General features: G+C 34.3%; 1 protein-coding gene across 2 annotated transcripts in view; it reads left to right on the top strand.

The window, feature by feature from the left end:
• The window catches only part of LOC146544646 (uncharacterized), a 105,560-nt gene extending 88,689 nt beyond the window's left edge, over positions 1-16,871 (top strand). For both annotated transcript variants that reach the window (XR_014882178.1, XM_085219926.1), the window contains one exon: positions 16,647-16,871. Coding sequence is in view for 1 of the 2 variants with exons in the window: in XM_085219926.1 (XP_085076052.1) it covers positions 16,647-16,819 (173 nt within the window). In the remaining variant the exon portion in view is untranslated. The remainder of the gene's footprint in view (positions 1-16,646) is intronic.
• The last annotated feature ends 1,522 nt before the right edge of the window (positions 16,872-18,393 follow it).

The following is an 18,393-nucleotide window of genomic DNA, read 5'->3' as shown; positions in this document are numbered from 1 at the left end:
TAAATGGAATTTTTGTGTTGAGTTAATGATCATCAGATTTCCTCCATTGCTAAAAATGGGATTAAGTGTTATAGAGAGTTTACAAAGACTAGATGAAACTATGTACTGTGTTTGTATTTCTCATACAGTCACATTTTTACTATTGCTGAGAACATCTCTGAATTTGAAGAATTAAACTAAAGCGTGGTAACTGCTTTTTATTGCCACTATAAATTCCACAATGGTATATTTGTAGTTCCTCCTCCAGCAACTCTTTTCATTTCAGTAATTATGTTAAATTGTATTCTTCAAATTCTCAAGATTAAGTGTCATATATTGCTTTTGTCTTTGAATCTGTACATTTATTTATTTTTACTAGCTGTATTTAACATAAAAGGAAATGTTTTCTAATCTTTCATAGCAGAATATGTGATCTTGACCGTTGTTATCTTGTTTGCAATGTGTATAAGGTGGGGATAAAATGATACTCCTCAGCAAAAACTTTGGATTAGTTAAATGGGGAATAGTGAAATGTAACTTGGTATGTCAAAATGTTTTCAGTCACATGCAATCATTGTGATTGTTGCTGCATTATGCTTAAAAGAAGTCACAGGATTTCAATCTGTTGGATCCTTTTTTGTTGTTTTGTTTGGTTGTTTTTTATACCTTCAGCTTTGCAATCTAAATGCAAATTCTATAGCTGAATAAAATCCAAGAAGCAACTATCAAAGGCGCTTCACAGAAAAAAATCAGTGATAATGATGGTTCACAGATTAGTCTGCCGTGCATTTTGAATATGCAAGCATTTTTTTTTGATTCATATTACATTTATAAACAAATAGAACAAAATCAGCTCTTTATGCTTTAGTAAGTAGATTCATATTGAATGAACTAGTCTGAATTAAAATAATTAAAATCTACTCTAATGCCAGTGTTAACAGTTTTGAATCTGTGAATCAAGTACTGTTTACTTGATTCCAAGTAAGATAGTAAAGCATAGTTACTTCTTTATAATAAGAAGAAAATATGAAAAGGAGGAAAAGGAACCCTTTGAAGTAGATTGTAATATTTTAATCGAGTGCTATTATCACACCTGTATTTATTATGAGTATTTCATCAAATATTATCATGTGGTTAAAATAATGTATTTGATTATGATTTCTGTTTTTTTTTTCCCACTTTGAATTTGTCTTTATTTGCTCTGTATGTTCTACGTTCAACAGGATCAGAGAATTGTCTGCAGTGTATTCAGTTCTGTTCTAAAAATTTTAATAAAAAATTAAAGATATTAAACTTTTTGGTGTCGTAACTTAGTGAAAGCACTGATTAAGGAAAATTACTCAAGATATAATCCTGAAAAATAAGTGACTGATGTCTGAATTTGTAATTGTATGTGTCATGTAACAGTCTTTGAGATGATGTAGTGTGATATTTTGGTTACCATATATGAACATTCAAATATCCTTCTAAAACTTTTAATTATTGTTCAATCATAGAATCACTGAGGTAGGAAAAGACCTCCAGGATCATCGAGTCCAACTGTCAAACTACCACCAATATTTTCCCACTAAACTGTGTCCCTCAGTACAACATGTAAGCATTTTTTGAACACATCCAGTGAGTCAGCCATCTCACCTGCCTGAGCAGCCTATTCAAGTACTTGACCACTCTTTCAGTGGAGAAATTTTTCCTAATATCCAACCTGAATCGTTCCTGGTGCAACTTGAGTCCATTCCCTCTAGTCCTATTACTCATTATATGGGAGATAAGATTGACCCCTACTTTACCACAACCTCCTTTCAAGTAGTTGTAGAGAGCTACAAGGTCTCCCCTGAGCCTTATCTTCTCCAGACTAAATAATCCCAGTTCCCAATGCTGCTGTTCCTAAGACTTGTGGTCCAGAGCCCTCACAGCTTTCTTGTACTTCTCTGGACACATCCAGGGCCTCAGTGTCTTTCTTGTAGTGAGGGTCCAGAACTGAATGCAACACTCAATTAAGGTGCTTTCACCAGGTACTTACCAGTGCTGAGTACAGAAGGTCAATCTGAAAGTCAGTCACTTCACTGCTCTTGCTGGCAACACTATTTCTGACACAAGCCAGGATGCCATTGGCCTTCTTGGTTGTCTGGGCACACTGCTGATTCATCTTTAGCCGAGTGTTAATCAGCACCCCCAGGTCCATTTCTCCTGGAGCCTCAGGAAGAGCTCCCTGTTCATCCATGCCAGTCTTCTTCCCCACTGGCTCATGTTGTAGCACTGGGGGTTAGCCTTTTCCTGCACCTTTAAGACTTCCTTCATGAGGAGCATTCAGCTTTCCTGGACCCCTGGGCCCTTCAGAACTGAATCCCAAGGGATCCTCACTATTACTGTCCTGAACTGTACAAACACTCATTTCACGCTTGCTCTGTCCAATACTGTGAATATGTTGCGAAGATGAAAATTCAGCCTTTCTAAAAAGCTAACCTGTGTCTAACTTTGGTTAATTCTTAGAGTGGATATGAGTAATACTAATAGGCCTAATTCTTAGAGTTGATATGAGTAATACTATGACAAATTGGTACTTCCTTTTAGCTTTTTTTTTTTGATTGTTTAAGATATTGTATATTTGAAAGCAACTTTCAAATATGGTTTTTTTTTTTTTTACCAACAATAAACATACAGAACAAACCTCTTAATCTGTACTGTCTTGTAGTGCAAAAAGAAGTTATTTTGTGCTTGAGAATTCATCACGCTTTAATCATAATTTTTTGTTCCAGAAATTGTTGGCTCGGTTTCCAGTGTGTTTCCTAAGACAATGAGCCATACATTCATTATGTATGTATTTGTCAACAGCTGTAAGTATACTGACAAAGATGTAATTAGAATCTTACTGAGGTGTACTTCCTGCAGAAAAGTACAAATGTTACCTATCAACAGAGACTTTTGTTTTCCCTAGAGACTGTTGTAGACAGGCAGATTTCTCATGGAATTTTTCTTGCTTACTTGTGACAGTCTGGAATAAAAAATGGCTTCATCAAGGAAAGTATTGTGTGCATGCCAGATTATTCTTTTGTCTCCACTGTCATTGTGGGAGGCATTTTTAAACTGGCGAATAGTGGGGACATGGAAAGACTGCAATCCAGATCCCTAAAAGTGTTTAAATCTTGATGCCATAGAAATAGCTGGACATTAAAATTCTAGATGGGAACTAGATATTTAAAATTCTTTGAGGGTTACCTCTGGGATTCAATTAAGATTTTACTTGAAAGATCCAAAACATTGTTTTGCATAACATACAGTCAGGAAACGGAAATGGACTTGTCAGATGGACAGCTGGAGCAGAAGCAGAAATGTTAGAAGAAAAATGTTGAGAATGAAACCGAGGCTACAGTGTGATCTCAATTGTTATAAGGTTTGTGGATATATTACTTTTTCTGAATGTTTGTTCTGAGCAGGTTTGAAATTTGGTGTTTGCAATTCAATTACTACTATTAAGTAAAGCTGATTCCAGAAGGTTATCCTTTCAAGATACATCCAGAGAAACCATATTTTGTACTTGCTGAAGACCACGAGATCTTTAGGTTCACTCATACAAATGACAGAAAACCACTGTATCTGAACTTCTAGTTCAGCTTGGATATGTATTTAGCTTTCTTGGAAATTTTTGAAGAATTTTCAAATAAACTATCACCAGTACAAGGTAAGCTATCATGTATTTCTTAATTGCAGTTTACTTTATTGTAAAAAATATTTCTGCTGGAGAACTAACTTTGATAAATTTAAATAAAATATTCCTTTTTTTCCTTCTTATCTGCAATTTGAAGTGGTCTAGAGTTGTTCTGATACGTTTATTTATTTGCAGGTATATCTTGTAGAACTTTAACAGGTATTTCAGTAAATGCAAAATATGAAAAATCTTATACTATGAGCTTTGACATTTATTACATGTTCCACAGCCAGCTGATCTGCAGCCCATTTGTGGCCATTAACGTGAAGTTCTGCTATGTGGTTCCTCTTATAGAGAAAAGAGAGATTCTGATGCATAAAATAACTAAATTCGGAAGGAATCTTGGTGCATATTTAAGCAGATAATAGTTGGCTGTAGGGGTAATGTAGTTTTTGCATCAGTGGTGAAGATGCCTAACATTTAGCTGAAAATCAGTCCACAAATGATAGCTGTAGTATCTAATATACATCAGGGGTTTGATTCTTCAGCATTTCTTTACATTTTATGAGCAAAAAGATTCAGCCGTTGTTGCTATATAAGGACTATTAAATCTGCCTAGAAACACATTAATGTAAATACTGAACTTTTATCAGACAAGTACCTGAAGAAAATTCTCACATGGTTATAATCAAAATGGAAGAATCTACTTTCTAGTTTGTACCACTTTGTTTGTTCTGTTATATTTCTGTCATTAATGGTAAATATGCAACTTTTCAATTCTAATCAGTCTTTCTAGTAATTTTTATTTCTAATCTGTACTTTCTAGTACTTTGATAGATAGAAGATGTAGCTGGTACAACAAACTTTTGTTGCATTGTTATATAGTTCCAAATTTATCATACAGTTGTATTTTTTAAATTTCTTTTAAAATTCTTAGCTGCTTTTTAATATGGTTTTGGTTATTAGTAGAAGTCTGTTCCAAAAGGAGTGTGCTGATTTTGTTTTTCTCTACAGTCATAAGGCTTTACTCTCTTAGCTTCTTTGAATAGAAAGCTAAAAATTTAAGGATAAAAATGCATGAAAATATTTTTTAAAATGCTTAAATATTGAGATGATATAGGAAAAAAATTACATAGTGTGCTAGCAAATTCTTGTGGTGTTTTTTGTTTGGTTGATTACAGTTGTTTATTGCTACAATCTTTTCAGACAGTAAAAGGACCGATTCAATTTGAATACTTGAATAAATATTTCCCCATCTAAAGAAATATGTGAAAGAATTACTGAATACTGAGTTAAACTAGAAAAAAATTATCATATTTTATATTCCGTCTGATCAGTTGAAATAGAAAAACAAAAAGGCTATTTTTCTATGGTTTTTTTTTTTTTTAAATCCACCAAAAAGGAATTAAATATTTAGTTTTTCAATTTCTAAATTTCAATTTTTATAATTTTTCTAATTTACCTTTTTAAAATTTTGAATACATGGACTGTGAAATCTGATTTAATTGGACTGAGACATAATGTTTTATTCCTATTGCTTTTATTTTTCCATTTATAACAGGTAGCAGCTAAGAATGATTATTTCTTGATTTGAATCAGACATACATTGCCTACAGGCAATATGATTTGATTTGTGATTTGACACAGCTCATCTAAGTTATGTGAAACAGAATTTCTCCCTTGCCTCCATCCTTGTAGAAGGTTATTGAAGGCTGGCTGCTGGTCTCTTCTCTGGATTTCTCTAAGGCTAGAGAAGTACAGGGTGGGTATCTAGAAACTGACGTCACTCTGTCTCCTTCCTCGGTGGCCTGTAGCTACGTTAGCTATGAAGAAATGAGAAAAACACATATTTCTTAGAGTTGCACAAATTTACTTTCCCTCAACTTCTTATCACTGTGAAGAAAAGAGAAGCAAGTGGGGTAGATAGGATGATCATTTGATGTTATGGCCATTGTTATTTAGAATTATCTTACTTAGATAAACTTTTTTTTAGAAGCCTGTAACATTCAAGATGTCACAGTACATGGATTCCTTCTTCCATCCTTTTTCACTCACTGAAGCTTGGAGTTATAAAATATATCATCCCTCCCTTCTCCACACCCCTCCATTTCCCAGTTTCTCTAAGTATGGACCCGACATAAATGGGCTTTCTTGTATAATAAGCAGTTGCTCAGCTACTCTCTGAAAGAATGTGTTGATACTTCCTTCAAAAACAAGCAGCAAAAAGATGAGCTTAAAATTATCAAGTTCTTTTGCAGGTTATAATTATGCATTTTTTGCCTATCTACTGTTTCCCATTTCTGTTTAATGTTGATAAAGTGCTTTAAGCAGATTGAGCTACGTGGTTCAAATCTTCTATACTGTTAGAATCATGAACATTGCCATTTTATAATATGTTGTGAAGCTGAAAATATAACCATGCATAGAAGGAAGACTGAAATAATTCTGAGTTGCTTCATACAGTCTGGCACATGTGATGATGCTGTTCTCAGTTAAGAAAGATGATAAAAACTGTCATTGGCACGTAACAGATGCTGGGTAATTTTAGCTAAACCATTCACTTCAATCTACCATACACTGGGGAGTAATTAGCATATTTAGTGGCTCAACATCCTAAGTGCTTAATAGAACAAATTTTTCTTATTGGTCTCCATGTGGCTATAGTTCATACACTTCATTATTCCACCAGGTTTAACTGCATATGTTACTGCTCAGCTTGTCTGGTGTTCAAATATTCTCCTGCAATTGAAGAGAATGCTTTAGTCCTCTCAGAACTTCAGGATATAACTTCTAACCTAGCCAACATTCAAACTGTTATTAGTTGTTTTTGGAATGCTATTTCTTATGCAGTGATTGTCAAGTATCAAATATTTGGTAGTGAACTAGATTCTTTTTCTTTTGAACATTCTTTTTATTTATTTCTATTTTTGTTTCTTTTTATAGGTTTGATGTGATTGTCAAAATGCTTTTTTATTCAATAATAAAAGTTAGGTGAAGTATATTCATGGCACATTCTTAAAATCAGTATGTTTTACAAGTTGTCTTTATCATTTGCTGCCTAACTTTAGGATTGAAACTTCAGGCCTTTAGACCTGAGCTTGTAACATAATTGAACATACACTGTATTTAGTCTGTATTAGTTGAATTTTCTATGATGGTGAAAACTTCAAATATACCCCTTTCTGGTTTCATTGAAACTCTATTACTGGTTTTATTACCCAGTTAGCAAAGTATTTTTTTAATAACTTTTGTATTTAATATTTTCCAAATCCTTCTCCGAGATTCACTGGAATTTTGGATGCCAGTTCAAAGCCTCAGTTCATCCCAGGTGCTCAGCTTGCATACTAAATTTACCTAGGTTAAATCTGAGAATTAATCTCCAGGAAAGTTTCTCTAAAGCACTATAAAACCTCAGCCTGTTCATTGTTCTGCTGCTTTTCATCTTTCAAAATTCATGTTTGTGTATTTTGAATATGTTTGTTAACATCTTCTATGATGTCAGAGCAACTGCTTCTGTTTGTTTTGGCCATGTATAAATATCATGAAGTAATTGTAATCTTGAGCTCCTGTCTGTCTTTGGCTGCAAGAAGTATCTTCTAGCAGAAGAGTGACCAGCATAAATTCCATGAGCTTGCTATCACTTGATTATATTCCATGTTTGCTCCTTATTTTTCATGCATGTGTGGCTTTATATTGTCTTTCTTTTATCTGTTATTAGAACTGTATGTTGGAGTGTTGCTATGGTCTGGGCACTTTCAGCTCCATCTCATCAGTACAGGCACTTATACTAGGATAACAAAGGCCACTCTGTGGAAATTTCAGTCTCTTTGTCTTCAAGCCATCCTTAAAATGGAGAGAGAACAGAAACATGAAGTCTTTTCATTACTTTGATTTTGCCCTACTTATGAAGGTGTTATGTATGCTAAGCCATTAACCTACCTATTGGCTTCTCCCTAAAATATTATCTTGGAAAACCCTGATCCTTAAATTGAGAATAGAATGAAATAGCTAGAGATTCAGCTTTGATCAAGTGTGACTACTGTTGGTGATGTCCGGTTTAACAGGTAAACAAAGGAAAAAAATTTTGAGGTAAAAATGTTGATGCTGAGAATCCCCTGTAGTATCACAAATGTAACACATCTTACCAGAGAGAGAAAGAAACTTTACAAGAAGCATAAATTCTGTAGAACTGATTGTGAATTAGCGAATTATTTGTGGTTAAGAAACTAATCCTTCATTAACTGGAAAATGATTATTATGTCTTTTGAAAGACTTAAAACATCTTTTTAAAATTGACTGAAAATGATCCTGAATTACAACTGTTACTTATTCCCTTTCCAGACAAGTGTTCCAGATTAAAAGTTCCAGATACTTAACTCATAAATTCATAAATACTGCTGTGTGTGTTGTTGTCTAATTGCATTTCATCTGGAATTATTTTTTCCAATCGTAAGTTAAAGAATAAAATTGAATATCAGTCTTCCTCAGGAAGTTATTAGTCAGAATACTACCTATATCTGTAGGTTTGTGTGAATGTCAAATGTTCTTGTAGATTAAAATTCTTAGTAGGAAAAAAAAAAATAGTAAAAAAAAAGGGAGAACTGGCTGGAAGCCTATTTTATCAAATATAGTTTTGAAAATGTACACTGGATATACATTATTTTAACATTTTAATGGCTATATAAAGCCATTAAAAGCCATTAAAGTTGTGCTTTAAATTAACTAGCTTTATGTGGTCTTGTTTCTTGGAAACATGAAAACATTCAGTAGTACATATTTGATAGAGAAAGTTTGGAAAACTCACTCCTAGCACTTTTTTTTTTTTTTTTTTTAATATGAATGACGGAGTTCTGTGCTCAGTTAAATGATAGTCTCTTTCCAGAACTTCGCCAGCATACAAAAAACAGCAGTGTAATTGACATTAGATGTAAATTTGTAGTTTAGTACCTGAAGTGAATTTGAATCTGATGTTGTTCTATAAATCTTTCCCATATTGAATACTGGGAGCTGTCAGACTCCAGATAGCTTATATAAAACTTGCTTAAAAATGAAAACAGAAAAACAGATCTACAACATGGAGTGAGCATACCCATCCAATTCAAGTTAATATTATCACCTCTTTCTTAGAACATAATTCATTATGCGTATTTGTTAAAGATTAATTAATTTGATATAAGTGTAATCAGTGGCTAATATGATTAGGGAGAATTGGAGGATTGGTTTATAAGGAGGCTAAGATGTATTAAATATGTCTTTTTTAATCTAAAATAGGTGTGAGCATATGATTAGATCAGAAAGCAAGTAGTTATTTAAACCCCTGAGAAGATTTCTTGTTAGTTAAAACAATTCAAGTTAAAAATGTTGTTCTAGGTCAGTATTAAATCGTTCTTCTATGCTGAGGAATTAACCATGAGAGGAAGGGGCATAAAAAACAAACAAACAAAAAAAAACAACCGCATGTATTTAAAATAGAATCCTTAACTCTAATGAAAACAGGTGGTCAAAATGACACCTTGTGAATTCCATGTTTCTGTTAGATTGATTTTGGTAAGAGATCCTGAACTTTTGGCGGTAAAGAATGGATAAAAGAAAGTTAGTAATTTTGGATTCCAGCGTAGCATATTTCCAACATGACATATATGTGCAATATTTTCTTATATGCAAAAACAAAATATGATACAGTATCTGCAGGATATGCATGAAAGATAATGTACAATCAGCTGTTCGCAGTAGGGGCTTTTTAGGCATGTCAGAAATGCTGTTCTTACTACCTATATTTGCTGCATTCTTCGCTGCAAACCAGAGGAGTATGCAGCTCCTCATGTGTGTGAGGATCCATGTTAGTAAGGAAATCACCCTACTTTCCAAGTAATATTTGAAATATATAAGCTAGTGAAAAAACTGTAAAAGGTTCAACAGAAACAGAGAAATAATGTCCAAGATAGGTGAAGATTCCTGAAGTCTAGTTCTTAGAAATGGACCCGTGTCTCTGACCTAAATAAATAGAACTGCTTTCAGCAGCACTTGAAGAAAAACTGAAAAGTAATTGTGCTTTGGAAAAAAAGCTAAACTGGAGACACCTGTGTGAGAAGAAACTCAGTCCCAAAAAATAAGGAAATATAAACGCATATTGTCATGCTGTATAGTTGATAATGTGTATTGTTTCAGGCTATATTATTTTATGTAGTTGTAATTAATAGATTATATTTAATGTTCGCAGAGAAGTCATGTAACTGTGCCAACTTTTAGAAGAATTAGATGTCTCACGAATAGTTATCTGGCTTACAAATAAAATACAAACTTGTCATTTACTATAGGAGAAAAGGATGTTATTATATGTGTGTGTTAGATTTTCTCTGAAGATTTACAATATAGAGATTACAGTCTATCTATGCAATATGAATGGTCTTGGCTGGATCATATGAATGATAATTATAGGAAATATGATATGTGCTATCTGGTAGAAATATTGTGTGTTAATTTATATTCTACTTTTATTCTTTAGTTTGTGAGCACTAACTATAGTTAGTTTGCTAAGAGGAGAAATTCAAATAACTGGCTTCCTATTTTTTATTTTGTTTGTCCAACTAGAGCATTGCAACAGAAAGCAGAACCGGAGAGAGCATGTATCATGTTAATGCAGTGGCTCTCACCATGAAAAGGGAAAGCAGATTTTCTGAAAACTTTAATTCATCTGAGGGGTGCAGTCCTTTGATTACCTATAAGTAACGCAGGAGGTGGAGCTCTTTTGCCCCTTTCTCCATTGAATGCTGGTGACCGATAAGCAGTCACAGGCTTCCTTCTGAAATCTTTGATGTTTGTTTCTGTGACGTAAGCAGCCATTCTGTTTCCCTATCATTTCTGGTTCTGAAGGACCTCCTCTCCACAAGACTCAAGTTTCTTATTTCCTGTATGTTCTCACAATCTGCAGCACAGTCTCAAATAACTTCTTTGGCTCACTGGTGTTAATCTTGTTACTTTGGGCTGTTAGTTCTTGATACAGTGGGCAGCAATTAAACTGTGATGAAAGATGGGCGACTTTCTCTGAGAAAGGCATGTTTCTGGAAGAATAACGTTTAGTAATGGTGTTGGAGTAGCATCTTCACCAGAAGTGACAGTGTCACCTACAGGCAAGCATCACATACTTAAATTTAATAACTGTATCCCTCATTGACTGCAATTACTATTTAACAGTTGTGAGTAATAGTAGAATTACTGTTCTGATGTGGTTAATGGAACTGATTCCTGTATGTTAAGCTAAACAGAGAGTTATGTAAGAGCTGCTCCAAAAGTAATGCCTCCTGTCTTATTATTTTGGCATTTTCAGAGGCAGAGGTTGAATGTTCCCTTCAGTATTCCATTACATTTTGTTGCTGTATGGCAGATGGCAGCAGAGGGGCAGTCTGACATGTAAATGAGGATGAGTTTCACTAAATCCCTCCATGCAGAAAAATGTCCACTACTTACTTATCAATGCTTACTGACAGCTTATGGGGACCAAACAGTGGATGTGAGCACAGTGAAGTGGTGGCCAGAGAATTTCATTGGTGTTGACAACGAATCACCTCCACTAGTGCAGATTTTTATGAGTATGGCATGCAGACTTTTCTTCATCCCTGGTGAAAGTGTATAGCTAATAGTGTTGACAATATTGAAAAATAGGGCTTGGAAGCTGAGATTTTGCTCTATCAAATAGTGTTATTGTGCATTTCTTGGTCTTCTTTCATAGGTTAGTTAGAATTTGTTCATAGGCCACTCCTCCCCTGGAGTCTGCAAATCACTAACTGGAAAAAAGTAGTGTAGCAAAGGTCAGGAAGTCAGTTATATTGAATCATAGACCTATCCTAGTGTCTGGGATATCATTTAACCTATTTTGCTTATACTTCTTGACTTTTTATATAGAATTATAATGTTGCTGCCTTTACTCTAAGTCCCTCAGGGGACTTTATTAGCTCAGGTTTATAAAGCATTTGTATGTTAAATAAATAAATAAATAAATAAAAAGTTTTTAAACTCTTAGGGCTTTACAACAGCCGTTATTTGCACTGATTCCCGCTCTCTGCCATGAGATAAGTGTCATCACACAAAAAGAGCTACTTTTCTTTCTTGAGAAAGCTAAATTTACTGTTATCTTTGATACCAAGCAACTTAAATATATTAAATTATGGCAAGTCTTTGAAGGAGTTAATCTGCTGAGAAGGTAAGTATCGACTTCATTAAAGTCTCTCTGAGGTTCATTGTGAAATAACATCTGAGAACATTTTGCAGCTGTGGATTATGCAGTTTTGATGGCATGGTGAAGAAGAAATCATTTGAAGGGAATGTTGTTCTCCTGTGTTGGCTATAGCTGAAAATGTGTACTCTGTGAGCTTTGCTGTGGACTTGAAGTACAGAGAGAAATGAATCTGATTAAAAATAGGCTATTACATTTCTGTACAAGTCAGGTTACAGTATTTTTGTTCCAAATACAGCTAATTTTCATGGTTTATGTTAAAATAAAGCACTGGTATTAAAAAAAAACCGGTAACCTTAATAATATGCTTCAAGCCATGTAAATATGAATGGATACCCTAGAGTAAGAGTGCTAAATCAATTCGTCGGAGATTTCTAGTAATGAAGCAATTATATGAGATGGTAAAATATAACAGTTGCTTTCCAGAGCTTACAAGTTGAATTTTAGTTCACTCCTCATCGACTCTTCCTTCCCATTTTTGGCAAAACTCAATTTTACTCACAGCACTGTATGAAAAACTTACCATCTGCCAGTCCTGGTACTGCCCGAAGAGACATTACACAAATGCACATATCTGAGCAGTTAGAACAGGTTGTGATCTGTACTTCTATAACTGTAAGTAAGCTTGTTTGCATTTTATGTTGTGCTTTTCCAAAGTAACACTGACTTTGAGAAAGGGGGAAAAAAAAAAAAAGAACAATCCCAGCCTATTGTAAATCACATAGTTACAACATACTTCACAATTCTCAGTAAAAGCAACTAACGTATGGAGAAGAATTTGATGGTACAATTTAGGTGGCAATGAAATCCTTGTTATTTCAAAGCTTAGAGCATGATAACATATAAATCCAGAGACTAAATCCTACAAATAAGATGCGATAATAGAGTGTAAAATGAAGATGTGAAGAATTAACACTAATCTTCTGGGCAAATACAGCTACCACACAGAGCTTTACATTATGTAGTTATTGTAACTATGCTGAAACATCTTGGCATATTTGTGGTGTAATTATGAGTTCAGGTACTCCCCAGCTGGGCTGGAAGAAGGCATTCACATGACCTGCGCCAACCTTTTCTACACCAGAACTAAGAATGGCTTTGGCAGGTGGGCTGATTGTAATTGACTGCCTTCAGCACCTTAACAGCTGTGCTCAGCACACATCAGGATCAGACTGTTCTGCCCTTATGCACATTAAGAACTGCTGAAAAGTGATAGAATTTTGCTTTTCTAAGTTTTTCAAATGGACTAGCCAGTCTATTATCACTTGTAAGAAATATATCTTTCTCATAGATATATTTTCAGTATTTAAAGGGAGCTTATAAGCAAGATGGAGGCAATTTTTTAAATTGTATTTATTTATTTTTTTTACGTAGTCTAAAAGTGACAGGGCCAGGGGAACATTTTTGACCTAAAAGAAGAGAGATTTAAGTTAGATGTTAGGAGGTACAACTGCCTCACCACTAAGAGTGCAGTAAGATACTGGAACAGGTTGCCCGTAGAAGCTGTGGGTGCCCCATCCTTGCGAGGCATTCAAGACCTAAGCAGCCTGGATGAAGCCCTAGGCAGCCTGATCTGGTAGGTGGCAGTCCTGCCCATGGCAGAGGGATTGGAGGTGGGTGATCGTTAATGTCTTCCAAAGCAAGCATTTCATGTGCTGAATTGGAATTATCCTGAGTGAAATGTGATGTATGTACGATTAGATAGGCTCACCTCTGCATTTTTACTTGATTTACAAAAATGTGGAATGATTATGATGATGCTAATTGATGTGACAAGAAGCTTTTATTTTTACTTGAAGGGCTGATATTAGTGTATATCCAAGGAATGTTCTCTTCTTGAGAAGCAAGTTTTAATTCCGTTATCTCACTAACCTTGTTCAGCTTTGATATGGAAAGTTAGAGGTTGTAGTTAGGCAATGTTTTGGTAATTTTATTTCATGTAATCTTAGAATGTAGACTTAACAGACTGTGTAGTAACAGAACCTTACAGTTATTTGCAGGATTATTATTTATCTTAAAATATATTGGCAGGAAGAGATATCTTCAAATAGTACCTTTCAAGAACCAATATATTTCAAAATGAACAAAGTGCAGACCATTAGGATTTGAAATGTGAAAATCTATATTTTCATTTGTGAATCCATTATTACTTCTCCACCAAACAGTATAGTGGAGTGTTTTTATTTTTTGTCTACCTGAACTAAAGCTCTGAACAAAATGTGATTGAAATTGAATTGCCAAATAGCTTTTGAATGTTCCCGGATCAACAGAGATAGACTATCTCTGGCTATAAATGGAATTAAAATTAACATTTTCAGTGATGTTTGGTAAAACTAGGAAGAAGATGACAATATATTTACTTAATTAATAGTAACAGTGAAACAAATATGTGACAGTAAGAATCAGACTGTAATTTTTATTTATACCAATCAGGAAGATAAGAGTGTTATGTATTTCCTTTATAGCTTGAATAAATATCAGTACAAATAACTTTAAAACTCGAATTGAACTGTCTCTCAGTTCTTTTTCATTGCTTTAGCTGCTTTTAGAAATGTTTTGCTTTGTATTTTCTTGTAGCTTAACTGTAGGTCCAGGTATAAATCTAGGATCTTCCCACCTATTTCTTCACTGCATGTAGTTTGTCAGTTAATCTCTCATGTGGAGTTAACACTTCGCTATTAGCCTTAGAGGTTTTAAAAGTGAAATGTATTAGAGCATTAGAGGCATGCTGCTATCTAGGTAAGTGTTAGATGAATCGTATGTCTTCATAAAGACTTCCTATGGCTTATTTGAATCTTGGAAGTGCCTTCATGGGAGAAATAGAAGACAGCTGTCAGGAGGTAAAACTTTTCTGACAAGATCTGTCTAAGAGACTAAAGTAAAATTAATAAAGCAGAAGAATGTTAGTGGATCAAAAAGATCTCAACATGGCCTTTTTTCAGAACTAAAACATGACTAAGTCTTCAGACTGGTGAAGAAACCTATTTCTTTAGAAATATTGTATCTGCTCATTTTTATTTTCAGAAATATCTTCCTGATATTATAAGATACCAATATAATTTTTCTTTAATATTTTGACTTTCAGTAGAGACATAGGACAATGGAGGCAACTCTCTTTGATAGGAAGACAATTAACAGGTCTTAAGAAAAACCTCATAGTTCTCTAAGAACTCTTCAGGACTTTCACGTTTATAAAGATCTAATCATAGCGGATTGTGCTCATTTTTTACAGTATACCTATTTCCAGCCTGAGATGTGTTGGGGAGAATTGTCTATCTCACTGTCTTGAATTTTATCAAATTGAAAGCCAAAGACATTTTTAAAAGATTTTTTTTTTCTGTTGGGGAGGATGGGTGGGAGGGGAACAGAATGAGCACTTAGACACATACCATGGCCGGGCACGTTCCATTGCGGTATACACACAGCTTTTCATTGATGAGAGAACTTCATTCTGTGCAAACTGAGCATAGAAAAAAATTCTCCCAGATATCCTAAATACAATTTTAGGCCTACAGGTTACACAGTACCCCACATCTTTTTAGTCTCTGTGTGACCTTGGGAAATGGTTGAGGAGTGGCTTAGCAGTCAGTGCTAGTGATAGTGCCTATGTGAATGGCTAAAAAAGGCCCTAAACTGAGGATGCTGTTTACATCTCTCACCAAAATGGAAACAAAAAAAAAAAACAATTTATGATGTGGGTTCCTTTGAGATGAGTGTAAGAACAGATGACCTATGATTAATGATCTGGGAAGTAAATCAGGTAATAAAGGTGGCAACATTTCTTGACAACATGGAGTATTTTCTAGGATGTTGGAAAATGGTCAGATTTTAGAAGTATTAACTGAATCCATGTGTGAACTGCAAACATATCATGTTAACTTCCTTATACCTACTGTATTTGTCCTTTTGTCTATTGCAAAATGCACATCCTAAACAACTTTCTGGTTGAGTGCCCTAATGAAGTCAATACATTTTGTCATAGAAGGACAGAAAGAAAAAAAAGATTTGAAAAAGCGGGCAGAGGTTGAAGTTTTACCTCAATGTAGAAGATTAACACCTTTCTGTGAATCGTGGCAGATTCAACCTGAAGCCGGGGGAAATCGTAATCTCTTATGACTGGGAAGCTGAGAAATAAAAACTGTGTTAGTAATTAAAAACAGGGTGGTATAACAGCCTTTACTGATGGCAGAAAAAATATTCTGGCACCCAGGAAGTCTCTGGGAACTGAAATGATCTGTCAGGTCAGATGTATCACAATTCCATTTTCTTTATTGTGGTGTTGCTTAGTGTTTTGAGAAATTCCAGCTAGGAAGATTGGACAATCTATGTAGCAGAGGCCAATGAAGACCTAAAGGTCAAAAAGAGGTTAAAAATATTTATTCACAATTTGCATAGAAAGCATGGAGAAGATCAGATAATTCAGGGAAGTCTCATAACTCACACTTAAAACTTAACTCATAACTCAGAACCAAAAACGTTGATTCTTAAACTTACACGTAGTTTGTAGGTGACTTTTACAGCCTCTTGCTTGTTGTGAGTACTTATGATTTATGAAAAACAAATAGACATTTTTCTAGAAGCATGACTCTAAAAGAATTCCTCTTGCTCTTACTAATATAGTATTTCTGGCTCAAGATTTTACTGAGCTGCAAATTTAAAATTAATCATAGGAAATAGCAATACCTAGTCTATTTCTTTGTGTCTGAACTCTGATCATTGCTGAAGAATGTAAGGCTAGAAAGATCTTTGGCTGGGTTTTGTATGATTTTTTTTTTTTTTTTTTGACAGCCATACATTATCTGCTCATCTTGGAATCATCCAAATGCTGGCTAGAGGGTGACAAGACTTTGAACTTGGCTACATCTGCATGTAATTCTTCACAGTGGGACAGTGTCAGCAGACTGAAGCTGAAGAACTTTTATCTACGGTATGTGCCATTCAGGGCTTTTTCTTTGGACTAGATTTTAGTCTTAGTTCTGTCTTCTGGTCTGAATTTTGCTATTATTTATGCAATATATTTAGAGTGGTATTGGGAAATTGGTATTGGGTTGTGCTTTTTTGTTTGTTTGTTTGTTTTATACCTGGAGCAGAGCTTTCAGTTTGATTTTCTACTGATGGAATCTAATTTGTGCCCACTCAGTCCATCCAGTGTGAAAAACCAATGCACAATAAATGGAGACAATAGGAGTTTTGTTTCAATTTTACACTGTTATTCTGTCTGAACCAAAACGTTAATGTATCTTGGTTTAACTTTATCTTGATGTTTCTTGAAGACAGAATTTCCATTTTTATAGCAATAGTGTAGATTATGGTCCAATTTAAGAGTATTATTAATGTCTGTGTTTAATAGGCATGTGTATAGAAATAAGGGAAAAGATTATGTTGGATATAGAACATATTTGTAATAAATGTGAGGAAGTCCATAATTTTGCTTGGCTACACAGAAGAAAAATAGCATGGTGAAATCTCTGACTAAATAGTCAAGAGCAAATTCAGCGACACTTTCTGCTTGTATTTGTGAATTACATCTCTTTTACATAGCAGAGATAAAACTCTGATAACAGCAACGCAGACACTGTTGAATAAATCTACTCACGCTTGTTTACACCTAGATTGAATATTACTGCTTTTCTGAAGTGAGTGGCGTCAGTGCCTCCACAAAGACACTGGGTCATTGAATAAAGTTGCATGATTGAAGTAGACAGCTAAAAATTTTCATCTCCATTAGGAGAAAAAAAAAAAAAATTGTTGATATTCCATCAATGAGGAAATAGACATGGTGGGAATTAAACCAGAATAAAGTATTTTCAACTTTGAAAAACCACCATTTAATGACAAGGTCATTAATGTAAGGTCAACTGTTTGGATAGGGATTCCATATTCAGAAGGATTTCCCTCTTTTTTTTTTCTCCCCCACATTAGAGTTGTGTTTCATGCTGAGTTTGAGAGATTCAGAGCTCATTTGAGACTTAAATTTAAAAGACTTCTGTATGACTCCTTGAAAACTTTGGCGGTATATTATCATCTATTATATGTCAACTGAGATTGTTTGGGTAGAAAAACATGAATTCTAACTTTCAGTGGTTGCTTCAGACTTTTTTTTTTAATAATATAATAATAATAATAAAAAATAATATTAATTTTTTAATAATATGCAGGCTAGATTTGTCAGAGGACTAAACATGTCAGATAACAAATCATACAAAACACTTCAAAACTCTCCACAAAAACCACTTCACTGCCAAAATGAATACAAACTTTCAACACCCAATGAAGTCAGTGAGAATTGAGAGATTCCTCTGAAGATACGGATGGTAAATTTTATTTTCAAGCTTTCTCTGTATAACACATTCTCCTCTTGAGTCTGTTTGTGCTATATCCTTTTTTTCTTGGTTAGAAACTAAGATCTAAGTCTGTCTACAGATTCATTTAAGCCAGACAATAGATTTTAATCTATGATTTACATTGGTTTTGTGTTCATTTTAAGGGGAACAAAATGTAGGTTCTTCACTTGGATAATGGGAGTAGGAGTCTT

The sequence above is a fragment of the Meleagris gallopavo genome, chromosome 3, assembly GCF_905368555.1.
Source record: "Meleagris gallopavo chromosome 3, MGAL_WU_HG_1.1, whole genome shotgun sequence".
Classification (NCBI taxonomy): domain Eukaryota; kingdom Metazoa; phylum Chordata; class Aves; order Galliformes; family Phasianidae; genus Meleagris; species Meleagris gallopavo.
The sequence above is the reverse complement of the archived record's forward strand: the minus strand, read 5'-3'. Positions and strand labels throughout refer to the sequence as shown.